The sequence below is a fragment of the Emys orbicularis genome, chromosome 3 (assembly GCF_028017835.1).
Source record: "Emys orbicularis isolate rEmyOrb1 chromosome 3, rEmyOrb1.hap1, whole genome shotgun sequence".
NCBI classification, from domain to species: Eukaryota; Metazoa; Chordata; order Testudines; family Emydidae; genus Emys; species Emys orbicularis.
The window spans coordinates 148,567,518-148,595,348 of NC_088685.1; the positions used below are offsets into that span (position 1 = coordinate 148,567,518).

Consider the following 27,831-nt stretch of genomic DNA (forward strand, 5'->3'; position numbering starts at 1 on the left):
ATTTCAGCAATTTTAAGGGAGGGGGGGTGTCAAATTCTGGACCAAAACAGAGCTTATGTTGTTCCTTTAGAGATAGGGTGCCTAACATGTATGTGCGTTCTTTGGGTTCTTTTTAGCAACAAGCTTCAAATGCTTCAATACATCAGATGCTGAAGGTCTCTTTGCAACGTCTTTTGAGAGCAATTGCTCAATTATGTATTTCTGTAAAACAAACAAACAAGGTACAGTATATATTAGAGGAAATAAAATACTGAACATGAATAATGAGGAAATAGATGAAATAATGTGTTATACTGTACCTCTAATGGAAAGTTCTTGCTGAACTCCTCTGGAAATACACATTCTCTTATTTTGTGCCACTCCTAAAAATGACACCAAATAATTTTTTTAGTATGATATTTTCACTGACTGCATTTTGAAGCCCTGTGATTGAACCACACAAAGCATGAAAACAAAATAATCAGAAAACGTAGTGACAGGTAGAGAGCGAGTCTTCAAAAGACAGCATTTGTCAAAGGAAGTATCTGAAAGCTTTCCATTTGGCTGTAAGGTGTTTTTAAAAGTGTTCTGTAGAGCTTTGAGTTTGTTGGCTTTTTCACCTTATGAGCCTCAAGGTCCATGAAGACCTGCTTCTGCCTTATTTTTGTCAAATCCCTGGTTCTCACTGTCAATTAAAAAGAAATAGTAGTTCTGCACCCCAATCTCCATGGAAAAATCTACAGGAGAGGACTTAAACTCTGGCCCTGCTGGCATCACTGCTACTTGTGAGACAAGCAGATGCAAATAGCATTCCCCACCCCCACCACCCCCAACCCATTAAAAAAGGTGTTTTTGAATTTTTCTAAGTCACTTTTAAATAATCAGTGCTAAGTCACAATGACTTGATGTTTTTAAACCCAGGTGCCTAAAATTAGGCTCCTAAATACATATTTAGGTACATAAATAGAAGTGGCCTAATTTTCAAAGATGCTGAGCAACCCTCGCTCTAAATTAAGTCAATAACAGTGGCAGGTGCTCTGCACCTTTGAAAAATCAGACCACTTCTAGTTAGGTGTTCATATATGGATTTAAGAACTTAATTTCAGGCATAGTTTTCAGGTTTGAAAATTTTAGCTATGATCCCTGCCCCCAAAAGCTTGTAATTGAAGACAAGACAGGACCGAGGAAGGTGACCAGCATTGGGAAGGCAGGGGAAAGAGGACAAGCATTACAGCAAAAAGGATAAAGGTAGTATCAGAGGTCTAATTTTAAAAAATTATGCTGAAGGCAGAGAAACCTCTGTTTTGATCATCAGACACATGCCTTTTGACCAAGAGTACAAAGCAGGGTGTGTAGGTTACTAGCTGTAGAGTGCTTCAGTCCCATGCAGGTAAATGTGATATATATTTTACAGGACAGAAGTATAGTTTGTAGTTAGGCACTTGTTGGTGTCACTAGGCATAGCTACCAGGTAACTCAGGGGAGTGGAAGGCCATAAGTGCCGATGAAACTCCTTTGCTCTGGGTCTAAGTGAACCACAGTGACTCCATCTTGTGAACTTTCACCTACTTCTATGCTAACTGCTTACATGCTGAAGCAGGCTGAAGCAGAAATGTAATGGTCAGCTTTTCTAGCAGACAGCTACCACACTAGCAAAACTTTTAGTGATAATGCGGGGGAAGAAGGGGAGGAAAAGACTGCATACGCATAAATCTACAAGGTCGAAGATAAGCATACGGACGGGAATCTTTCTAATTGTAACTGCTCGAGGAGGGAGGGGTAGGAGGGTTAAGAGGGAGTAACAGAACAAAGGCTTGCACAGAAACAGCTTGGAATATAAAATGGGACACTTGCTTATATTTGCTGCGCTTGATTTGAGACATGCTGGTCTCCTAGTGCCTATTCAGAGCTCTTGAATAAAGTTGGTTTGCTTCTCCACACCTGGTGTGATTATTGGCGTGAAGCACACCGGGCAACAAACCTCGCTGTTGCCCTCCTCGGGCCCTTTGGCCGGCAACATACTGGACTGGGACCTAGTTCCAGATTCAATTTCTGTCTCTGCCACAGACTTACTGTGTGGCTTTGGGCAAGGCCCCAATCCTGAAAAGACAAACACATGTGTGTAAGTTTATGCACCTGAGTAATACCATACACTTCAGTAAGACTACTCATGTGCATAAAGTAGAGCTGGTAAAAAAGGTTTTTTGATGCAAAATGTCTTTTTAATTAAAAAAAAAAAGCAAAAAAAATTTGCAGCAATTTTTAATTGATTTTAAAAATCATTTTTTTAAACAAAATGAAAATTTGTTTCAAATAAAAAATTGTTTCATTTTTGAACAAGTGTTTTTTTGCGGGGGGTTCTCTCTTACCTTCTCTTTTTTCTCCCCTCCCTTATTCTTGCCCTTTTGGAGGATAAAGGGAGAGAAAAGATAGTGAAAACCAAGCAAAACACCCAAATTCTAACATTTGCTTGGTTTTTGAACGTTGAAAAATATTCAGTTTGACAAAAGCAACCTGTTTTTTTCCATAGAAAAAATTTTTAAAGGTTTTTTTTTTAATTTCCCATTTTAAAAAAAATATGTACCCTTTACAACCAAGTCTTAGCATAAAGTTACACACGTGGTTAAGTATTTGGAGGATCAGGGTCTTAATCTCGCTGTACTTCAGTTGCACAGCTGTAAAATAACACAGTATTTCTTTACCTTACAGGGTTTTTGTGAGGATAAATGAGACACTCGGATACCATAGTGCTGAGGGCCACATAAGTATCTCAATTGATATCTATCTCTCTCTCTCTTCCCCTCTCTGACAGAGATTAAATTTGTTGTACTAGACAGCAGAGCTGTCTGACATACTAGATAGCAGATGTAGCCAATGATTTTAGTTTATTGTTCATTTATTGTGTGATGTTATGATTAATCAACATCATATATATTCATTGTATGTTAATTAGAGTTAATTTGTAAGATTATAGAAGTAGAAGATTGATCAGTATTTAGAGGAATCGTATTGGGTAAAAGTAAGTAGGGCTGAAATGCAAGGCCTACAGGCTGAGGCCTGTAAGATTTTAGCTTACCCATACTAGGCCATCAAGTTAAGAAATGCTGATGTAACTAAGTGACCGAAGAATAACCCAATGCCCTAAGATTATGGGAAAAGATGTGCCAGTGGGTGATATTGCAAAACAATAACAGTAAAAGTAATTTTTTGCTTACAAGATACCCGGTAATCACGTTTTGCTAACACATGCCCTAACCGCAGTGTGCATGATGTGCAGAAATGCTAATGAGGTTAGTTAGAATTACATTATAAAAGAGGGTGCCTAGCTTAGGAAAGTTGAGCTCCCTATGGGAAACGCCAGCCGGAACCATCCCTCTACTAATAATCCATGAAAGACCTATGAGATCCTAACACTTGTTAAGGATGTGAGTAGAACTATATTTGTAACTTGTGCATAGGTTCGGAAAGAATTTCTATATGCTTGGGTATTCATAACTTTCACTGAAACTTTAATAAAACTTGTAAAACAGACTAGATTTTGTACTTGTGAATGTCTGTGTGGTCACTACCCTTGCTCTTTATGTATTCCTAGAGACTCTAACTCTGAAGCAAGTAGCAGAAGTGACTTTCACTCTGTTAAGACTGAAACTGTAGCTGCCAGAGCTGAACCCACGGTGGTGTAATACCACATTACAAATTCACTTTAAATAAAATGAAAGGCTACACAGAGGTGACAAACAGATAGCACCAAAACACATTGACAAGTGAATGGTGCTAGGGTAATTTTTGTTTTAAACGGCGGGGGACAGCTTTTATTAACAAAAGCAATATGCATATGTGGGTCTCACTGAAATGAATTTTCAGGAAGGACAAGAATGAAGAGAGGATGAACACCTGGTGTACTGGTATAAGGAAGGTATTCCAGACATAAGGGGGAATAAGGAACACTACATCATATACAAGTAATACGTCAAATCATATTTTGCCTTATGTAGTTTTCTTCTGACCTATTTTTCATTAATAATTTAAGATTACTTACCTTAAATTTTTCAGCGTCAGTGGAAAATATCCAAAGAATTTCAAAGAGAATTAATCCTAGTGCAAATATATCCACTTCCTGTCCATATTTGTCTCCAGCCTGTGGTGATTACAATAAAAATAGCATATACCAGACATGCCTTTTAGGTCTAAAAATGTATTGTAATTTAAGTGTTTTCATACAGTCCAAGCTAAAATCCCTATGACGTCAATGAGAGTTTTGCCTTAGGACTGAATGATTGGGACCACCAGGCCCTCATACAAGTCCTTAAATCTCTGTGCCAAAGATGCCCCATCTGTGAAATAGGGATAATATTTACTGTTAAGTGAAATGAAATATACAGACTTTAAAGCGTCCATAGTTCCACATACGTAGGATAAGTAATTGATTCCCCCTTACAGATAGAGAATCAGATACAGAGATTCTAAGGCCAAGATTTTCAATAATGGATGCCTAAAGTTACCCAAATTCACATTTAGGTACCTAAATTAGTGGCCTGGTTTTCAAAATTGCTGATCACCCACAGCTCCCACTGACTTCAAACTTTGTAATGTAAGACACTATTGATGAGATAGGATCACCTCATTTCACAACTGATTTATGCAATTTGCTTCAGATTTTCCAGTTTAAAAAAAAAAAAAAAAAAAATCTATCCTGGTTTAGGATCACACCTGGAAAATTTTAGGCAACTGGTTTAGTACTGGAGAAATTAGGACAGGGATGGCTAAATCTGGACTTAAATGCAAGGATAACTATGGAGACACTCGTGTCTCCTGATGTCTTACTATTAAACCTGCAGTAACAGTTACCTGTTCTGGGCTCATATATGATCTTGTTCCTTTTTCTGTTGTCCGTAGGTCATCTGTCATTGAAGTTACAAGTCCAAAGTCACCTATTTTTATTTTATCTTTACTAGATATGAATATGTTGAGGGGCTAAAAAGGACAATTAAAAGAATGTCTCAGTTTCACGTTACAAACTTTTAGCACCAGGAAAAAAATCAGTCGTAGGGTACTTCAGTGGAAGAGTTGCTAAACATTCAAGGAAATGAATAGGAGTTATGTATCAACATAAAAACTGTTAATTTAACAATGAGATTTTAAACACACTAGTCAAAATTTGAAATCATGACTGACACAATAACTAATTGTTCTCATTGGTGCATACAGTTAAGTACTACTGTGTTATTTTATAGCAGTGGTTTTCAAACTTTTTTTCTGGTGACCCAGTTGAAGAAAATTGTTGATGCCCATGTCCCAACGGAGCTGGGGATGAAGGGTTTAGGATGTGGAGGGGGCTCTGGGCTGGGGTAGGGGGTTGGAGTGTGGGAGGGGGTCAGGGCTCTGGGCTGGGGATGAGGGGTTTGGGGTGCAGGAAGGGGCTCTAGGTTTGGGGGGGGTCTCAGGGCTGGGGCAGGGGGTTGGTGTGCAGGAGGGGGTCAGGGCTCTGGGTTGGGGGTGCAGGCTCTGGGGTGGGGCTGGGGATGAGGGGTTTGGGGTGCAGGAAGGGGCTCCAGGTTTGGGGGGGGGCTCAGGGCTGGGGCAGGGGTTTGGGGTGTGGGCTTACCTCCAGCGACTCCTGGTCAGTGGCACAGCTGGGGTGCATAGGAAGGCTTCCCGCCTGTCCTGGCACCGCGGACTATGCTGCACCCCGGAAGCGGCCAGCAGCAGGTCCGGCTCCTAGGCAGAGGCGCGCAATTGGCTCCACGTGGCTCTCGCCCGCAGGCACCGCCCCCACCCAAGCTCCCATTGGCAGGAACTGGCCAATGGGAGTGCAAAGCCAGTGCTTGGGGCGGGGACAGCATGCAGAGCCCCGTGGTCCCCCTGCCTAAAAGCCGGAGCCACTGCTGGCCGCTTCCGGGGCACAGCGCAGTGTCGGAACAGGTAGGCATTAGCCTGCCTTAGCTGGGCAGCACTGCCAATAGGACTTTTAATGTCCTGGTCAGCGGTGCTGACCAGAGCCACTAGGGTCCCTGGGTGCTGAAGAAGGCGATCCAGTGCCTTACATGCCGCGACCCAGTACTGGGTCGTGACCCGAACTTTGAAAAACACTGCTCTATAGGGCATTAACTTCAGTACACTAAAATATATGATGTGTTATATGTGATTTATTAAAACTGATTTTGAACTCAAACTTGAAACTTAATATATACCTAGTATACAGCATTTCACATTCAAAAGCACTTTGTGGTTTTATACCCAATCTTACACACACTGACAGACCATTATGCTCACATGGAGTCCCACTGAAAATAAAATAATGGTTCAACATTTTCTGATCCTCCAAACACTTATTCATACATCTGTCCATCCACACAATAATCATCTGTTCTGCTTACCTTGAGGTCTCTGTGAATAAACCCTTTAGAATGAATATATTCCACTCCTGTCACTATTTGTCTAAATTTGATGAGAGACTCAGTCTGGTAATTTTCCGTCCCTCTCTTTTCATTAATCCAGCCCTCCAGTGTTCCTTTCTCACAGAATTCCATTTGGATAAAAAGGCAATCACATAGCAAATCTGGCCTCGGTCTGTAAGAGTAAAATGAAATCACAGTATTAAAAACAGCACTACACAATTGTTCCTAAGCAGTTGGCTCAATGGTTTGCTGGTTTCCAACCTTCCATTTGGCTGCAGGCCCCCCACAATCGTGGCCAAAAGTCCCTAATTTTTTAGGACCACTACGGGTAGACTTGGAGCTCCCAGTGACGGCACTGGAGTCAATCCTATCTCCCAAACAGCCAGCTGCCTGCCACCGAAGCCTGTTCTACACAGTTAGGCTGATGTAAGGCAACTTACCTTGACCTAATTATGCAAGTGTACACACTACAGCTTTGTCCCGCCAATGTAAGTGCCCTACTACACTGACATAATAACTCCATCTCCACAAGAGGCATAGCACTTATGTCGGTGTAGTTAGGGCAACGCAGTGTCTGCGTAGACACTGCATTACTTACATCGGCTGTCGGCTGTCTTGTCAATTTCACAGCTCCATGCTGGAGCCCCCAGCTCCCTGCTCCCCAGCCAGGCTGTGCCCAGAGGCTCCCCACTCCGGGAGCTGAGAAGCCTGGGACGGCTGCCCCCCAGCTCCCAGCAGGGAGCCAAGAGCCAGGAGGGGGGACAGAGGGGCTCCCAGCAGGGAGCTATGCAGAGCTTAGATACTTGGCCCTCAGCCCCCCACAATGCCCCTCTTCAGTCGGTGGAAGCACTGCTAGTGAGGACATGCACCACAGACAGAAGGAGGGTAGTGTGGACAGTAATTACTGCAGTGGCTATAAGTCGAGCTAACATAGGTCGACTTAGGGCTGTAGTGTAGACATGCTCTGAGTCAGCTCTTCTGCTGAGCAGCCAGTAGGCTCTCTGGACACAAGGTGGGGCAGAACAATAGCATGGGACAGGGCATGATCTAGTGAGTGAAACAAACAGGTTTGAGAACAAATAATTCCTGCATTTTAATCCCAGTGCAAATACCATCTCCCTCACTTGCTGAAGATCCTGCTACTGATTTGGCTTCAATATAAGACATCATTCCAAATTAGGCCTAAATGTCAGTGTACATATCTGCAACACAAACTGTTCACCAAAAAAGTGGCAATTCATCAACCAAAAGGAGATATACATGTACATGTATGTCTTTCATTAAGCATGCTGCCTGATGTTAAATATTTTTCATGTTCTTTCTTCTTTTATTAGCTGGAAAAAATATAAAAGTGTAGGGATCTGTAATTCACTCATTTTTTTGCCACATAAATCTGCAATAGGGAAAAAATAATCTGATTATTCCAGTTAAAGAACCATTGATTACACTACAGAATTCATTTTTATTTACCTTGAAAGGCTTGAACTGTTCTCAAAATTGAGATAGTCTTTCCCAGTCCAAGAGGTGTAATACCGTATGATGTTTTCATGCTCAAGCTCTGCTAGTGCTTGTACCTCACGCTGTACTTTACTAAATAAACAAAGAAAAATTCTCATTACACAACACTGAAGAACTGATACTTCTTAATAAAATGAACAATAAGATTAATTGAAGACAGGATATCAAGCAGCAGTAGTAATCTTCAGGATTAAGTATCTCTATTTTGAATTATTTTAAAAGTCAATATTATTGTTTAATTTTGAAAGAGAAGCTGAAAATTATGTCTACTAGCTGTGTTTCGTTTGCCAGGCTGTTCTTGTGTTTTGCCTATTGTCTGCTCTATTATCCTGAGCACTCAAGTGTTTGAACCTTGCTCAAAATGTTTGAAATGAGAAAAAAAAACCCACACACACACTAAACTCAGATTCTTGTACTTAATACCTTATCTAGTCATAAGAACACAACAGATAAGCAAAGCATAGAGTTGATGCGATCATGGAGAAATTAAGCATCCAAAGACCCTGATCCTGCAAACACTACAGCATATAACTTTTAATTTGCAAGTAGTCCCTCTATATACACTGAGCTCAGCAAGACTATTCATATGCAAGATTATTTGCAGAGTTGGGGCCTACCTTGATTGTTGTAGGGTTGTCCAATGAATTAATTTCAACCTCAGATGGGGCCCAAATGTGACCCTTTATTTGAGGAACATATAGGGCTTACGTTCAAAATGTTAAATGTACTTCTCAGGAGTGCAATGTGAATGAAAATAAGAAATATCCTGAAGAACATTTAGTAATACAATATACTCATTAAAATAGAACACCAAAGCAATTTAGACTAAAGATTGCTCTGAAACTGTTGTAAATAACATGGAGGAGGATATCCTTAAAACGATTTGTTAAAGAGACACTTACAACTTGTTTTTTAATTGATTATTTAAAATAAATATTACTTGGCATTTTATCAGAAATTAGAATGTCCCGAAAAGTTTTTTTATGCCCCCCTGATGATATTTATAATGGTCTTTTTAGCAAGTGACACAATGACAAAGAAACAATTATACTGGTTTTATAAAGAGTGTTGCCAAAAGCACAAAGAAAAAATAGGGAGGGCTGATTTCTCCCACCCAGTGTATATAGTCATCTGAATTGCTACTGGTTAGTACAGGGACTTCAAACATTTTCAGACACAAATGTGGTTTTCAAAGTGACTCTGTCCCTTTAAATGTTCTATAAATCTGTTAGTCTGCTGCTAACAAGTTTTATAAAAGCAGTAATCACCATTCATAGACAATCTACTAAGTGTTTTGCAGGTTCATAGATTCGCAGGCCCTAAGAGAACACTGTGATAATCTAGTTTGACCTCCTGTATAACACTGGCCACAGAACTTCCCCAAAATAATTGCTCTTTGAACAAAATCACAGCTTTTGGAAAAAGAACAAGGAGTCTGGTGGCACCTTAAAGACTAACAGATTTATTTGGGCATCCGAAGAAGTGAGGTTTTTACCCACAAAAGCTTTTGCCCAAATAAATCTGTTAGTCTTTAAGGTGCCACCAGACTCCTTGTTGTTTTTGTAGATACAGACTAACATGGCTACCCCCTGATACTTGAGCTTTTGGAAAAAACATCAAATCTTGATTTAAAGATTACCAGTGACTTAGAATCCACCACAGCCCTTGGTAAATAGTTCCAATGGTAAATTGTTCTTCACTGTTAAAAATTTACACTTTGTTTCCAGTCTGAATTTGTCTAGTTTCAACATTTGACCACTGGATCTTGTTATATCTTTGTCTGCTAGACTGAAGAGCCCTTTATTGGGAACAGAAATTTGTCATGTAGCTCTTTGAGTCTATAACTATAGGGCAGTGGTTCCCAAACTTGTTCCACTGCTTGTGCAGGGAAAGCCCCTGGCGGGCCAGGCCGGTTTGTGTACTTGCCGCGTCCGCAGGTTCAGCCGATTGCGGCTCCCAGTGGCCGCAGTTCGCTGATCCTTTATTTGTTGCTAGCTACTAATTCTGTTGTGAAAATTGATATTAATAAACACATAAGTATCTCTTTTCACAGCAGACTTACTCAGCCCTGGCAAGCCTGGGGACAAATTAAGCCATGGATGGAGGAGGGGCGGGGTCAGGGGAGGCAGCATGGGGCTGGAGCCTGAAGCCCCACAGCCAGAGCCCCGTGGCCGAGGCCTGGAGATGGAGCCTGAAGCCGTGCAAATGGAGCCTGCTGCCCCACCACACCAGGGCTGAAGCCCAAAGCCTGAGCCCTATAGTCTCTTGGAAGGGGGGGAACTCACTAACTGCCTGCTCCTCCAGTGTTGTGCCCCAGGTGTCTCCGGGAGGGGCAGAGCCCAACCCCTGCTGGCAGCCCCAGCAACCAATGCCAAGGCAGTGCATCTTGGAGCAACAGGGAGGGGTAGGGACTGCTACTCCCCCCCCTACACACACACACACACACACACACACACACACACACACACACACACACACAAGGAGGCTGTGGCTGCAAGAAAAGCCCCTGGTGGCCGTATGCGGCCATGGTGGTTTGAGAAACGCTGAATGGAAAGACATAGACTCTGCACCTGGAGTGCCTATTGGACCATAACTCTTTAAATTAATTCCAGGAAGACTTTTACAAATCAGCAGCCTCACCATTTCTGCTATGAAACTGACCTAAGAACTTTACACATATCTGTATGTATACTGATTTTTTAACCCCAGCAACTCTCTTCTTTCTTTTTCCTTTTATTATTAAATCTTTAGTCTTTTAGTTACTAAAGGATTGGCACCTGCATGATTATTGGGTAAGATCTGAGTCTCATATTGACTTAGGGATCAGTGTCCGGTACTTTGGGACTGGTGAATCAGGTTTTCAATAACCTCTCACTATATTAGACTTGGCTATCTAGATAGGAGTCAAGGGCTGGAATGCTTAAAGGGGACTGTATTTGGCTTTTTGGTGAGCAGCATGGTATTACAGAAGCTGTTTTGTTACTGGCTTGGTTAATCTAATTGAAAAATAAACCACCAGTTCTGGGGATTGTCTGCCCTATTCCTTGCAGTCTGCCCTGAGCATAGCATTCTCAGTGTGGCCCATCCAGGCACCCAGTCACACCTCTGTTCTCCCACATCTCTACTGAAACAAGACTGCTTGAAAGACTTTGAACTGGGGAAATTGGTCCCAGGCTGGGAAGGGAATCCAGACTGTGTATTAAGAACTGTGAACTGCCCGCAACATCCAGAGGGATGAGAAAAGCGGTTTGCTTCAAATTTTACTTAACATGAAAAAGTTTAGGAATTAGCTTGCAATTTTATCTTTTATTTCTTTTAAAAGCCAATTCTGACTTCTATGCTTATATCACTTATAATCACTTACAATCTACATTTCTATAGTTAATAAACTTGTTTAATGTTTTATCTAAAACAGTGTGGTTCACTGAAGTGTTTGAGGAATCTACTCAGGTTAACAAAGGCTGGTGCATATCCATTACCCTTTGATGGAATGGCGGACTAATTAATGAGCTTGCATGGATCAAGAAGGTCTTGAGCAGTGTAAAACACACATTGCTGGGGTGCAAGACTGGGACCGAGAGATATGCAGGTGTTGCCCTATATCTGTTTATGAGGGGCTGGAAGAGCATTCATGTGACTTTGCAGGGTGTGACTCTCACATGCTAATGGCTATGTGAGAGCAAAGCCTGGAGGGGCTGCTTTTCACTAGCAGAGCAGTGTGAGAGGTATCCTAAGCTGGAGAGTTAAGGGGGCACAACAGTGCCACAGTCCAGATTGTACCCTGGGGGTTGTCACACAAATACAGAGGTAAAATAACTTCTCTATTCCTACTTGAGATTCCCCTGTTTATGCATCCAAGGAACGCATTTGCCCTTTTGTCCGCTCCATCATCTTGCCCAGGATCAATGTCAGGCTGACATCCCTGTGATTACCTGGTCATCCCATTTTCTCTTTTTAAATATTGGCACAACATTAACAAAGAGAGCGCACAAATTAACAAATCCTATTTCCTATGCTGTGCTGGACTATAATTCTAGTGCACAGAGAAGCAAACATCAAAAGACAGCACACTCATTTCAGCTCCACTGAGAACAGAGGAAAAAACATGTTTGTCAGATAGAATGGACAATACTGTAAAGGAAAATTACTTAAACTTTTAAGAGATTACTACAAACAGTTTCATCTACAGAAACTGCTTGAGAGTGTCCTTTCAAATAAAAGCAAGCAGATGCACAGTACTTACTCGCTACACATGACTCGTTTGACAGCATAGTTCTTCTTATCAATAATTTGTTTTGCTTTGAAAACATTCCCAAATCCACCGCTGCCAACTGGCTCTATCTCTTCAAAATCCTTGGTAAGTCTTTAAAATAATAAAATAAATAAATAATAATAATAATTTTAGCACAATCAGCCCTAACATTAATTTTGGAAAGTATGGGTCTGATTCTGAAAGTTGCAGAACATCTCCTGAGAGACGCTGAGCATCATCTTACAGGAGATACTCAAACCTCAGGTAAACAAAGTGTCTCGCAGCCCGCCAGGGGCTTACCCTGAACAAGCGGCGAACCAAGTTTGGGAACCGCTGGATTAGAGGCATTCCTACTCTATTTTACATGCTTATGACATTTACATTTGGAATTTTCATAAGAACAGAAGCTGTCCACCCATTTTCTTTGAATAATCTCTTTTATTACAACATTTGTAGCACCACCCATTTCTCAGGGGTAGAGAAAAAACAAAGAAACATTCTACAGAGATGTACAAATGCCAAATATAAACATTCTTATTATAGGAAATACCTATACCTATACCTCACCCACAAGTGGCAGTTTGCATATGCTTGTAAATTTTTTTGTTTTGCAATAAACATGCAAAACTGTTAGTCAGGGAAATCTAACCCATCATTGCAATAACTATACACCTCTTATGTAAAATCTCCTTCTCACCTTTCATCCTTAGTGTACTTGGCCTTCTGACCTGAGAATGAGGGTGCCAACTTAGTTGCGATCTCTCTTCTTAGGGAAAAAAGAAAATTTACAATAAAACCTTGCAACATATGAATAGAGAAAATAAATTTACCTGGAAATATTTTTGGTGTCATGTTTTAGTCAAGTATCAAAGCCACTAAAACAGGGTTTGCAATATTAATTTCAGAACATAAATATTTAAAAGCAAAGTAATTACGTACCTCTTAGGTTTCATGGCAGCATTTTTGGGAGTTGCCTATATCAAAAAAGAAAAACAAATATATTCACTGTTTTAAATTATGATAATTATTATTCTAATATGGTTTAGGATGTGGCTACCAGCTGTCCAAAGCCATACTTAGACTGGCTGGCTCATCTGTTTGATGTCAACCTTCAGTTTAAATTCCTCATGAAACTTGGATATTACTAGAGCTGCACGAATAATGGATTTTTCAGAGTTCGCTGGCAATCCCGGAAAAAAAAAAAAAAAAACTGTTGGTGTCAACCCCAAAGCTATTTTCTTCAAACTTTTTGATGAATCAGAAGTTGGGAAAAATTCATTTTGATCAAACAAAACATTTAGTTCAAGCTAAAACTAAATATTTCTATTTTGAGCATTTTTTAACATTTTTAAAATTAAAGGAAATTTCAAACTGAAAAGTCATTTTGAACTGAAAAAATAACATTTAATTTAAAAATTGCTGAAATAAGGTTTCAAGTTTTCAGAATATATGTATATATTTGTATATATTTTACACCAAACAGTTTAGCAAAATTGACACAAATTCCAGAAGCGTTTCAGCATAGCCAAATCTGCACTTTTTGCTGAAAGAAGTTTTGGCCCAAAAATGTCCCCCAGCTCTAAGTATGACATCATGATTCTTATCAACATGCATCAGTTACATTCAATGTACAAGCATAGGTCCATCAACTTCCATGGAAGTATGCCTGTTTAAGCCAGCAGCAAATCTGACGTAGCGTATGTTTAGTGAGAATGATGGTAAAAAGATAATGAACATTTTAAATAACATTCAGATATATTTTGTAACGATAACCATTGTGGGTAGAGGAGAAAATTGATACTGCACTATGCTCTGAAACTCCCCTAACTCGGGCTCTAACAGGCTGCTAGAGGAAGCAGTTCTTAACTCGTGCGGTGAAACAGAGGGAGTGAAGCAATCTCAGAAGATTAGGCTCCAATTTATTGGTAGTTTTAGGCCCCAATCCAGCATTGTCACCCTCACAGGCCAACTGCTGAACCTGCATGTAGCCCCCATGAAGTCAGTGACACAGCAGTCCACTTACACAGATCACAATGCAGGAGTGAAGCCACATATGTTTCTTTTGGGGAGTGGCTCAAGGTTAATAGGCAGCTAGTGCAGAGCAGAGACCTCATGTTGTGTACGCCGAATGGTTTATCCCACTCAAGAGAGGAACTACTATACTCTGCACTAGGGCCACATTCCACTTCCAGCAAAGTATTTGAGGACATACTAACTTCAAAAATTAGATATAGACTTTAGCAGCCTCAAGTATCCAATTTTACCTATGTGCAACTTAAATATTTTGGAGATAGTAGCTCTGTTATCCACATCTTCATTAAAAGTGAACATTATGAACAGGAGTAAAATAATGACAGTCTAACATGAGGAATAAAGGCTTTCATACTGTACCCCAGAAGATGAACAATCTTCACCTACTTTCAGGTCATTCATTTTATTTACCAAGCTCCCATCTGAATTCATATTTTTAGATGCAGAATCAGTACCACTATAAGGGGAAAAATGGATTTCAATATTTCTCCTTCAAACAATTCTTGAATTAAAACTACAATTCTTGATACAACAGAAAAAGGATTATGTGAATTAATTTAAAATACAAAACTTCACTTGTAACACAATTCTTGTGATTCAATCACATTTGATTATAAAATACTTATTTCTATAATGGATTTCATCCTATTATGTTAATGTGATTTATAAATGTTAGTTATGTATTCTCACTATGGTAAAATAGATTAGGTACAGAGATCATTTCAATGCAGTGATGCCACCACCGGTACAGAATATAGCTGCTCTTTAACACTACACAGGGCATCAAAGAGAGTAAAGTGGTGATACGAGAGCCAAATTAACCAACAAGCACAATAGGCTGGTGCCAAGGGGTCCCAGGACAGACTGGAAAATTTCTCACCATAATTTTCTTTCTGCTAGCAACTTCTCTCTTCATTCTCCATGAATAGGTTGTGCCTCTTTGGATTCATGCCTCTTTTGATTAATGGAGAATGAAGAGAGAAGCGGTATAGCAGAAATTATAATGTGGTACACAAAAATTACTGAAAAGAACGGATATCCATTCAACAAAGCAGTGTCATAATACAAAAATGGCTACTGAAAACTTCAATGGAGTGACACTTCTTTTCACATCAAGCAGAAATGCTTCTAAAATAATTACTGGTGCTCAACAAGAAAGCATTCAGGATAGCCGAAAAATCTGTGTATCATAAAGTATATTACAAAAAATACAAAAAAATTAAATGCAATTGCACAATTAAAATATATTCTTGATCTGTAGATAAAGAAACAGGCTTAAAATACAACTGATTAATTCACAAGTGAAAAGACAGCAACAGATTTGGCTTAAAACGCTCTCAACTAGTTCTTCAATTATAAGCAAATGCACTATGTTAAACATCACAATATTAATGGTTCCAACTTACTTTGCAGATGACCAGCTTGACATTCCACTAGAATTACTAAGTAGACTATCTGCAGAACTGGCAACAGCTGCGTGTCTCCCTGCCTGTATATATATAAAAAGGAAAAAAAAAAAAATACCTGATACCTAACCAGTCAAAGCTTTGCTACTACAAATGACAACATTCTAAAATGACAAAAACAATGGAGTTTCAAAAAAAGTTATTGGAACTACATTAAACACTAAAGCCCCAGCTGGGGAAGGCGTTTATGACTCCTGGGGGAATTCTGTGCAACTACGCACCCGCACAAAACATTCACCCCCCGCAGAATTCCTGTGCTTCCCTGCAAAGGGCAGCTACGCAAGGGATGGGGGGGGGGGAGGATGACCATGGGCGCAGCTTTTGGGGGAGATTTCCCCCCCCAACAGAGGTGAGGCATGGGGGGCACACAGGGTTACATGCCACTGCCCCTCCCCCTCGTTTCTGCAAGCGCAGAGCTTCCCACTGAAGGAGGCTGCATCTTGGCTCTGCTGACTCTGCAGCTGAACGCCATCTCCTGAGTCCTAGTGCCAGTCATGCTCCCCTACCGGGTGCTGGGAGCCTTCCTCTTTTCTGTGCAACAGTGAGTGCCTGTGGTAGGGCTGGGTAAGGGGGAGGGGAATGTGGGAGTGAGGCGGAGAGATGAGATTGGGAGGAAGAGGGCACTGGGGAACTGCGGGGGGAAGTGGGCGCCCGGCATGCGGCATCCCCTTGGCAGCAGCTGGTGCTCCCCCATTAAGCAGGCCCATCGAACCTTCACCATGACAAGCCCTACCGCCCTACACCTAGACCCCCCCCAATGAGTCCTCCATACCCAGACTCTCACCCCCACTGAGCCCCAACCAGCTGCACCTGGATCTCTACACCATCGAGCCCCACTCCACCGGCACCCAGACACCACCCCCCACGAAGCCCCATCTCCCCACATCCAGACCCTCCTTGCTGAGCTCCAACCACCTTCACCTGGATCCCCTGCAAAGTCCCATTGCCCCTACACCCAGAACCCCCCAACGAGCCCCTGTGCATCCAGATCTCCCACTGAGCTGCCTGCACCCAGACTGCCCTACACAGAAACCTCTCACCCCACACCTTGATCCCCCCAAACTAAGCCCCTCCACATTTGGATCCTGCTGGGCTGAGCCTGCCCAACCACTCCCAGCCCTTGGACTGTGTCAGTGTCAGGTGCAGCCTCACTGCCGAGTCTCTGTACCAGGGGAGGTGAGAACTTCCAGAGTGATCTCCCACCTCAATGCAGCCAGTGGACTGTGCTCTCCACTGCCAGGCTGGAGCCCCATTTTTTATTGACAAATAAAATTTGCAGAATTTTAAAATATTATGCGCAGAATTTTTAATATTCTGGCGCAGAATTCCCTTGGGAGTAGTTTATGCACATGCTTAACTTTAAAGCACTGGGGTGAAATTGAAGGCACTGGCCCCATTGAAGTGGGAATTTCTCCATTAACTTTAGTGTGGCCAGGATTTTGCCCCAGGTATTTAAAACTTTACATCCTTTTTCACACCTGCAAATAAATATCAGCAAAAGTAGAGTTTTGTAAATATCTTATGACCAGATCTTGACCACAAATCCAGGAGACATTTATAGTACATTCCCTCATTTGCAAGAGTAACAAGGGATGCAAGGATGAGGCCCCATTAAGAATTAGGACCAAAAAACAGTATTTGTTAGTTGAGGGCAAAATTTTCAGAGCTGGTAATTGTACATGCAATTTTGAATGTGGAAAAATAGAAGTGTATGCATAAACAGGCTTCTGCATCTACTTTCCCCATCTATATAGTAACTGGGCGTGCAAAGTGATGAGCATGCAAAGTCTGCATTACAAATTTAGAGCTGGCTGAAAATTTAGTCCTACGTAATCACTGAGTTTTTGCCTTTTTCCATCCCTTTGTTTTCACTTAGTAAGAGACACTGAAGTTTCAGATTAAAAGCAAAAAGTGTGATATCACAGTTAGGCATGTGTAAGAGGTGCTCAGCACCCTTGACTTCCCTTGAATTCTACTGACATTGCAGGCTCAGGTCCCATATGATTAAAAATAATAATTCTGATTTGCAAATTAAACACATCCAACACAAGTGCAAGGAACTATATAATTAAGAAAACTGTTAGTAATTGTACAGCAGCACTGTACTATGCTTGAGAGAATTCCATTTCAGTATATTAGTTAAGTTTCCTTTTTAAGAAAACTGTAGTGAAATATTTTTTCATAAGTTCTTTTGTCATATGCATTCATCTTTAACTGAATGATAACTCACAGGACCATATACTAAAATATGCAATTAGAGATACAGATTTTTTTTTTTTTTTGGTACAATAAGCTATTGACTATACAGACACTGTGAATTTTAGCTACTGTACAGTGGAGCATCACCAACATCAATCTATGAGACAAAGATTATTTCTCCCTCAAACTGAAACAAACAAGACTAGTTTTTAACCAAATGATGGTGGAACTTGATTCAAAGATGAATGAGCCAGAAATGAAGCTTTTCTCTTTACATACAGACTACATGCAATACATACCCCTGACGTTTCTTGAGATCTTAACTGCTCATATGCACGTTTTGCAGCAGCCTGTCTTGCAGCTTTTTTATCATTTCCAGTGCCTTCACCATAAATCTTATCACCAATTTTACAGCTATAAGAAAATCTATAAGAATAATAGAGAATAAAACGGCATCCATAAATCCTGTACGGCAAATTCTAATTTTAACAATTTTGAATACTAATGTCACGTAGTAATGATTCTAGGAAGAACAGAGTTCTTCAATATTCTTCTGCATATGTACGTTTTCAAATATAACTTTGTTCGTCTAACTTGAGATGCCTTAAAAGGGTCTGATTTTTAGAAGATAGGCCTTAGCATTTTCTGAGGAGTCAGTCCCATAAAGCATCTTAAATAAGGTACCCAAAAACTACTAGTCATTTGAAAATCCTGAATGTAGATTTTAAGACTACTTCCTTATGAAAGTATTTTTTAAATTTAAAATTGTAATAACAACTTAGCCTAGAATAGTATGTTATTTGAAGAATTGTAAAGTCTGTGTTTGATTTACCAGGACAGATTCTGTGAAAAATCTTAATAGCATTAAACAAGAGTAAGATTATTTTTTAAATCATAATTGAATTAAGTAAGTTTATCTTTAAAGGGGCACTGAAGTCAGTTTGAAAGCTACCAATTTAAAAAGCAATTTCTTAAACATAAAGCACTTCTCACCCTGAATAAACTACTAAATGTATTTTATTTAAAAATACTGCTATGACAAGTCATTTTGCTAGAAAAAGAACATGGATTTGTGACAGGGTAATAAGAATTATAAAGACAGTTTGGAAATAGATTCCAAACTAAGACACTGCTCCTGAAAACTCTCATATACATGCTTAACATTAAACCCAATTAGTCCCATTGCCTTTAAACACACATATTTGCAAGATCAGGGCATATCTTTCCATGTTCATGCAGGTGTTTTATAATTCTATTTTTAATTATTTCAGCCAAAATTTACCTGGTATGAATTAGGGCTCTTTGGTTAGAAATTCCTGTTACCCTACCACATTTTTAAAAAGATAAGCACAACATTCATACCCTCCACTACAATAGCTAATTTTAATGAATTACATTTTTTTTGTTAGCAGCTCAGACACATCATTCTTTAATTCATTCAGAACTGTTGGATGTGTCGCTGATGAATTGATGCTTTTTAAATTTATCAATTTGTTTCAATACCTCTTTTGATACCTTGCGCTCTAATAGGGTTGCAAACATTCTAATTGAGCAAAACCAAACATCTTTCCCCTGCCCCGAACCCCACCCCTACCCGCCCCTTCCCCAAGGCCCCGCCCCCACTCATTCCTTCCCCCCTCCTTCTGTCACTCACTCTCCACCACCCTCAGTCACTTGCTCATTTTCACCAGGCTAGGGCAGAGGATTGAGGTGTGGGGTGGGGTGAGGGCTCCGCCAGGGGGTGTGGGCTCCGGGATGGGGCCAGAAATGAGGGGTTCAGGGTGCAGGAGAGGGCTCAGAACTGGGGCAGGGGTTTGGGTTGCAGGAGGGGGGTGAGGGCTCTGGGCTGAGAGTGTGGGCTCCGGGGTGGGGCCAAAGATGAGGTGTTCAAGGTGCAGGAGGAGGCTCCAGGCTGGGGTGCAGGGGGTGGGTGAGGGATTTGGGGTGCAGGAGGGGACTCCGGGCTGGGGCCGAGGGGTTTGGAGTGCAGGAAGGGGTTCCAAGCTGGGGCAGGGGGTTTGGGTGCAGGATGGGGTGCAGGCTCAGGGAGGGAGTTTGGGTGCGGGAGGGAGCTCAGGGCTGGGACAGAGGGCTGGGATGCAGGATGAGGTGCAGGCTCCGGGAAGGAGCTCCGGGCTGGGGCAGGTGGTTGGGGTGTGGGAGAAGGTGCGGGGTAAAGGCTCCAGGTGGCACTTACCTCGGGCGACTCCCTGGAAGCAGCGACATGTCCCTGGGCTCTGAGGTGGAGGTGCGGCCAGGCAGCTCTGCACAGTGCGCGCTGCCTTTGCCTGCAGGCACCGCCCCCGCAGCTCCCACTGGTCATGGTTCCTGGCCAATGGGAGCTGCGGAGCCAGTGCTCAGGATGCAAACAGCGTGCAGAGACCCCCTGGCCATCCCTCCACCTAGGGGCTACAGGGACATGTCGCTGCTTCCGGGGAGCCGCGTGGAGCCAGGTAGGGAGCCTGCCTTAGCCCTGCTGCGTCGCCGACCGGACTTTTAATGGCCCGATCAGCGGTGCTAACCGGAGCTGCCAGGTCCCTTTTCGACCATGTTTTCTAGTCAAAAACTGGACACCTGGCAACCGTCTCTAACAGTAGGTCTTTATTATCTGAAAATAATAGAAATCTTCCCCACTATCCTCTGCAGAGAAAACCAAGGCTATGTATTCACTGCAATAAAAGGTGTCTTTTTATAAGTTAACTATTTCAGCATATACTATTAGTGGAAACAATGCACTATAGCTTTTACCTTGCTATAACTAATCCCCCCACATGGGGTTTACCTCCACTGGCTATCGAGATAAAAACTACGACTTTTTCCATTCAAATTTTACAGTAAGATGGCTACTATGATGTGAATATATAAAAAGAGACAATCTCTGATCCAAAGAGCTTACATGAAAGCCCCAATCCAGTATATGTGTACATGCTTACTTTCACTCATGTGAGTAGTCCCACTGAAGTCAATGGAGCTACTCATGCAACTATTTAAACAAATTTGACAAATTTGACTTATTTTTTGTAAGTTAAGCTTATAGCTAATCTATATAACCATGTATTCTTATAACTGTTACCTGTTTCTTTCCTAATTCCTCTTTCATGATCTACACCCACTTATTATGACTAATCTCAATTAGACTTTGAACTCTTTGGGACGGGGCTGTTGTTTTCTACTGAATGCACAATGCCTTGTACAATGGGACAATGGTTATAACAGTGACATCTGGATGCTTCTGTAATAAAAGTAATAAGTTATGCCACCATTGTTTTATCATTCTATCAAGTTTCAGTATTGTCTCTGTGATGGGGTATCTGTGCTCCATTCCTGGATGAAGCACAAAGGGTTAAACCCCTTCAATGGGCTGAGAAAAGAAACCTACCCCTTAAGGATTACCAGAGTCACCAGGACTTGGAAGCAGGATCTGAAAGCTAAGGTCTGATAGGCAAGGAAGGAGCCTTAATTAGAGAAGCTGCAAAAAGAATCAGAAGGAAAAGAAGAGTTTTGTTGTCTTCTAAACTAGGAAGCTGCTGAATCAAGCCCCAATCCGGAAGTAAGGTGAAACTGAGGAATCAACTGCCAGATGTTTTTCAGAAGTAGCATACTTCTGCACAGATACCAGCTAGCTACAGCAAAGGCTGTTTGCTGAGGCTTCCTTTGGACAAGACTGAACAGGACTAGCTCTAGGCACCAGCAAAGCAAGCACGTGCTTGGGGTGGCACAATTCCAGGGGCGGCATTTTTTTTTTTTTTTTGCTTGGGCAGTTGCGGCAAATTTTTTGCTTGGGGCAGCAAAAAACCTAGAGCCAGCCCTGAGACTGAAAGCAAGGCTTCCTTTATGAATTGTTTTGCTTCTCATAATGTACAAATAGCCATGTTTTCTCCTTTGAATATTGTGTTTTAGCAGTTGGGAACTTATCCAGCTCTCTATGAAAGCAGTAACAACTCTCAGTGACTTCAGTGGTAACAGGTTTAATTCCTTGGTTTATAGGACTGTTAAACCAATCTCAAAAGCTGATTTGATCAGAAATTTGTAAGGGAGTAATTAGGGGGTCATGCACTGGCAATGTCACAAACTGTCAATATTTTTAAAGAAGATATACCTTGCTAAATATCATTCTTTTGGGAGCAGTTATTAGGAAACAGATATTGGAATAGTTCCACCGCTATCTGGATTCAATTCACTTTTAATTCCTCCCACTATGGTTTCAATTGTGGGTAGATCTCATTCCAGTAACAGATACAAAAAAATGCCCTTTCCTCAAGCAGGTCACTGTGACAGATCCCTTTGACTTTAGCAGTGAGTACATGATTGCAGTTCTGGAGACTCATTTAAAAGCATCCACGTAAAGAAACAACAGAGCAGGCAAATAGAGAGAAGAAGCAGAAGGAATTAACAACATTAACTACATCTTACGTTTTTTTATGGGGGGGTCCAGATTCATCTTCTAATTTATAGTCAATCATTATGTTATGTTTTAGTCCATATTTGGTAAGCATGGAGATATAGTCAAGTGGCTGTATCTCTTCCAATGATGAAAACGCTATTGGCAGTGATGGTGGCGGCGGCGATGGTTGCGGCGGTTGCGGCTGCGGAGTTTGTGGGAGTGAAGCCTGTTTAGTCTACAAAATAAATATACAAAATATGCATAGCTTGAAAGGCTTGAAGTTACCAAATAGCACAAAATGAGCTTCATGAGAGTGCTGGTATAACTGCAGGGGTTGTGAATCCTTAACCAACCGTTATAGACATTTCACGTTTTAAAAATAAACCACTTCACAATCGCCACTAATGGGGTGTACTGGCCCTGTAAAGCAGAGAGCCATCCTGGATAATTATTATCCCATTGTAGATTGTGCAAAGAAGTTTATAATCAACAAATCTATATAAGAAGATTTCAGGATTGTCACCTGCCGGTGACTCACGCTGAAGCCTAGAATCTCTGTTCAATCAGCACAAAGTGATGGGAACAGCTACAAGCACGGTTGAGAGCTTTTTTTATTTGGAATATGACCAGGTTCAATCACCACTGGGATTCACCATCTGTTACTATTCAATGTTTAAAGTCTCAGCCATTTTACACACATGACTTTATGCATAGACCCATGTGACAGCACAGGCTTTCACCTACTAGCAAGTATTGAATGACATTAGGATGCGTAGGTGTCAGGCTGAATTCCCTTAGTTCTGTGCTCGGTGCCTTTTGTATCTAAAGACAAGCAGTTATTTAAGTTTGAATCCTGATCAAATTAACATTTGATGACTGTTTTGTGGCCACTGAAGTGAGTAACTGCTCTCAATAGGTATCCATACACGATAATCACCATCTCCACCAGTTTCAGCCTTTAACCTCTTTGCAGAGAGTATCTGCAAGTACCTGAAGACTAAAGTACTCTCCTCCAACCCCTTAATAAGGTCCCTGCAGTTCAAGGATGAGGCAGTGTAGGGGGAATACTTGTAATGCTGGTACTGAACCTACAGTAGCTAAACCTCTTGTTCCAGCATTTTTCCCCACAAGCAATAGTCATTCACATAAAATAAAGCTCCGACTGGAACCTGACTCAGTGCAGGTTTGGCCTAGTGAACATTGTTGTTTTGAGTATGGTTCTTATTCAGTTAGACTATTTGTTTCCATGACAGGCCCTTGTTCCGCATCCCATGTTTGGACACCAACCAATACAGAGCGCTTTTCTGTTTGCAAAACACCTCCTTCCAGTTATCGCATTCATGAGATGCACCATGTAGAAATATACATTCTATACAGGACTGTGAAGTACATATGGGCTTTGCAGAAATATTGCTCACTCCCTGGAATGCTAAAAAGAGGAGGTCAGGAAGAAACTGAAATAATTCAATTCTGAAATGCAGCCTCTGTCTCTTGTGGAAGTTGTCATTCAGGTACCTCATGCTCCCATTCTCCTCTATGGGCCAGGCTCTACAGCTAGACTTCATCTCCCATAATGCACCACAGGCATTGAGCTGCCAGGATGAACTGCCTCCCCCTGACCCAAAAGGAATTCTATGGTTCATCATAAGAGATGCAATCCTGATCAGGGATCCCAGCCTACACAAAACAACAGGAGCATGAGACATCCAAACTACAACTCCCAAGGAGGCACCACAGTGGCATTTCAGAATTGAAATATTTCAGTTTTTGATTTTTGGCCAAAATCCACAAGATTTTCCTCTGGGGTGAGGAGAACCAAACAAAACAAGAAAGCTTTCCAGCCAGCTCTACTCGGCAGCTCCATAAAACAGTCTTCACCATTCAACTCCTTAACCCCAGTTATGGCCATTGTGAACAATAAATGTAATATATTTCAGTAATGAGAAATAATGAGTATTGCAATAAACACAAATGACATATTTTAACAGGACTACCACATGAAAATGATTAATTATCTTGCTCTGTTCAGTTCAGGGCATTACATCTCAAAAGGGAGAATTCAGTGAGGTCTGACAAAATGCCTCTCACTCTCTACTGACAGAGAAATCCAATGTAACTTGCTAGATAGATTAAATATGCCTTGCATGAAGTGTTTAATATTTGGTATTCTGGATTCACTTGTGTCCCCCAAGTGTAATTTGTTGCTTAGAGACGATCAATGAAAAAGTTTAATTGGAGACATTTAGCTTGAAAATGTATGCCTAGAAAATGGGACTATAATGAACTTTCAGATCACAACTCCTTCTTACAGCCTATTTTCCTGGAAGCACTTTCATTCTGCAATATATGGTCAGATGAAGATGGATTTAGCTCTTGGGTCATGTTTATTCAACATCTTTGAAAAGAAGAGTCTTGTTAGAAGAAGATGTCTATATGACAGACTTGGAGATTTTTTTTTTAAATATACTTTTATTTTCCTTTCCAGTAATACCTCAATTTAACAGGAACAGAGGGCCCTGTGGCACCTTTAAGACTAACAGAAGTATTGGGAGCATAAGCTTTCGTGGGTAAGAACCTCACTTCTTCAGACGCAAGTAATGGAAATCTCCAGAGGCAGATATAAATCAGTATGGAGATAACGAGGTTAGTTCAATCAGGGAGGGTGAGGTGCTCTGCTAGCAGTTGATGTCTAAAATCCTACCTGCCACTTGGGGCCACAACAGGGGTACCCCTAACTCACCCAGCAATATCGTCAATTTATCCAGCTACACACTCAACCCAGCAGAAGAGTCTGTCCTATCTCGGGGACTCTCTTTTTGCCCCAGCACCCCCACGAACATGATACAGTTCTGCGGTGATCTGGAAGCCTACTTTCGCCGCCTCCGACTCAAAGAATACTTTCAAGATAACACTGAACAGCGCACTGATACACAGATACCCTCCCACCAACAACACAGGAAGAAGAACTCCACATGGACTCCTCCTGAGGGTCGAAATGACAGTCTGGACCTATACATAGAATGCTTCCGCCGACGTGCACAGGCAGAAATTGTGGAAAAACAACATCGCTTGCCTCATAACCTAAGTCGTGCAGAACGCAATGCCATCCACAGCCTCAGAAACCACCCTGACATTATCATCAAAGAGGCTGATAAAGGAGGTGCTGTTGTCGTCATGAACAGGTCTGACTACCAGAAGGAGGCTGCCAGACAACTCTCCAATACCAAATTCTACAGGCCACTTTCCTCAGATCCCACTGAGGAATACACTAAGAAACTGCACCATCTACTCAGGACATTCCCTACACTAACACAGGAACAAATCAACTTACCCTTAGAGCCCCGACCGGGGTTATTCTATCTACTACCTAAGATCCACAAACCTGGAAATCCTGGACGCCCCATCATCTCGGGCATTGGCACTCTCACTGAAGGACTGTCTGGATATGTGGACTCCCTACTCAGACCCTACGCCACCAGCACTCCCAGCTATCTCCGTGACACCACAGATTTCCTGAGAAAACTACAATGCATTGGTGACCTCCCAGAAAACACCATCCTAGCCACCATGGATGTAGAGGCTCTCTACACAAACATCCCACACACAGATGGAATACAAGCTGTCAGGAACAGTATCCCTGATGATGACACAGCACAACTTATTGCTGAGCTCTGTGACTTTATCCTCACGCACAATTATTTCAAATTTGGTGACAACATACATCTCCAGACCAGTGGCACCGCTATGGGCACCCGCATGGCCCCACAATATGCCAACATTTTTATGGCTGACCTGGAACAACGCTTCCTCAGCTCTCGTCCACTCATGCCCCTTCTCTACCTACGCTATATTGATGACATCTTCATCATCTGGACCCATGGGAAGGAGACCCTGGAAGAATTCCACCATGATTTCAACAGCTTCCACCCCACCATCAACCTCAGCCTGGACCAATCTACACGGGAGGTCCACTTCCTAGACACCACCGTACAAATAAGCGATGGCCACATTACCACCACCCTATACCGAAAACCCACCGACCGCTACGCCTACCTTCATGCCTCCAGCTTCCACCCCGGTCACACCACACGATCCATCGTCTACAGCCAAGCACTGAGGTACAATCGCATCAGCTCCAACCCCTCAGACAGAGACCAACACCTACAAGATCTTCACCAAGCATTCTCAAAACTACGATACCCACACAAGGAAATAAAGAAACAAATCAACAGAGCCAGACGTGTACCCAGAAGCCTCCTGCTACAAGACAGGCCCAAAAAAGAAACCAACAGAACTCCACTGGCCATCACCTACAGTCCTCAGCTTAAACCTCTCCAACGCATCATCAGTGATCTACAACCCATCCTGGACAATGATCCCTCACTTTCACAGACCTTGGGAGGCAGGCCAGTCCTCGCCCACAGACAACCTGCCAACCTTAAGCATATTCTCACCAGCAACCACGCACCGCACCATAACAACTCTAACTCAGGAACCAACCCATGCAACAAACCTCGATGCCAACTCTGCCCACATATCTACACCAGCAACACCATCACAGGACCTAACCAGATCAGCTACAACATCACCGGCTCATTCACCTGCACGTCCACCAATGTTATATATGCCATCATATGCCAGCAATGCCCCTCTGCTATGTACATTGGCCAAACTGGACAGTCACTACGCAAGAGGATAAATGGACACAAGTCAGATATCAGGAATGGCAATATACAAAAACCTGTAGGAGAACACTTCAACCTCCCTGGCCACACAATAGCAGATGTAAAGGTAGCCATCTTACAGCAAAAAAACTTCAGGACCAGACTCCAAAGAGAAACTGCTGAGCTCCAGTTCATTTGCAAATTTGACACCATCAGATCAGGATTAAACAAAGACTGTGAATGGCTCTCCAACTACAGAAGCAGTTTCTCCTCCCTTGGTGTTCACACATCAACTGCTAGCAGAGCACCTCACCCTCCCTGATTGAACTAACCTCGTTATCTCCATACTGATTTATACCTGCCTCTGGAGATTTCCATTACTTGCATCTGAAGAAGTGAGGTTCTTACCCACGAAAGCTTATGCTCCCAATACTTCTGTTAGTCTTAAAGGTGCCACAGGACCCTCTGTTACTTTTTACAGATTCAGACTAACACGGCTACCCCTCTGATACTTGACTCAATTTAACAGGTTGTAATTAGCATCAATTTATCCCTTTCACTTTTCCCCCCCATTATGGTTCTGAAACTAAACATTTTTTTCTAAACTATAATGTGGACAGTGGTTTTTTTTAAATGTTCATGACTGATGTGAATATCTTTTCCAAAAATAACTGTTAAGAATATAAAAAAGAATTAAAAGTCTGGAAAAAACTCTAATGGAATGTTATAAAAGGACATTCTTTTCCAACAGAGAAATTTCTAATAGATCCACTTGGTCTGGAAAAATGTCTTTTTACAAATAGGAAAGAGGATGTTCTAAAAAGAGCAGGGGATATCTAGTCACACTGTTGGGCTTTTTGGTCCCACAAACCAGGACTAGAGGTTTTTAGTTTTGGCTTTCACATGTAGTAGAATTGCCATTAATTAACGATTTTCTAGA

General features: G+C 41.7%; 1 protein-coding gene across 5 annotated transcripts in view; it reads right to left on the reverse strand.

Moving 5' to 3' along the window:
• EIF2AK2 (eukaryotic translation initiation factor 2 alpha kinase 2) overlaps positions 1 to 27,831 on the reverse strand; it is a 40,816-nt gene continuing 12,985 nt past the window's right edge. For all 5 annotated transcript variants that reach the window (XM_065401187.1, XM_065401189.1, XM_065401191.1 and 2 more), the window contains 13 exons: positions 22,257 to 22,462; positions 18,143 to 18,269; positions 15,585 to 15,667; positions 14,539 to 14,635; positions 13,087 to 13,121; positions 12,845 to 12,913; positions 12,139 to 12,258; positions 7,848 to 7,967; positions 6,357 to 6,549; positions 4,828 to 4,953; positions 4,019 to 4,117; positions 300 to 362; positions 1 to 201 (listed from right to left, as the gene is read on the reverse strand). In XM_065401187.1, coding sequence (XP_065257259.1) covers positions 82 to 201; positions 300 to 362; positions 4,019 to 4,117; positions 4,828 to 4,953; positions 6,357 to 6,549; positions 7,848 to 7,967; positions 12,139 to 12,258; positions 12,845 to 12,913; positions 13,087 to 13,121; positions 14,539 to 14,635; positions 15,585 to 15,667; positions 18,143 to 18,269; positions 22,257 to 22,462 — 1,458 coding nt within the window. In that variant the 3' untranslated portion in view covers positions 1 to 81. The remainder of the gene's footprint in view (positions 202 to 299; positions 363 to 4,018; positions 4,118 to 4,827; positions 4,954 to 6,356; positions 6,550 to 7,847; positions 7,968 to 12,138; positions 12,259 to 12,844; positions 12,914 to 13,086; positions 13,122 to 14,538; positions 14,636 to 15,584; positions 15,668 to 18,142; positions 18,270 to 22,256; positions 22,463 to 27,831) is intronic.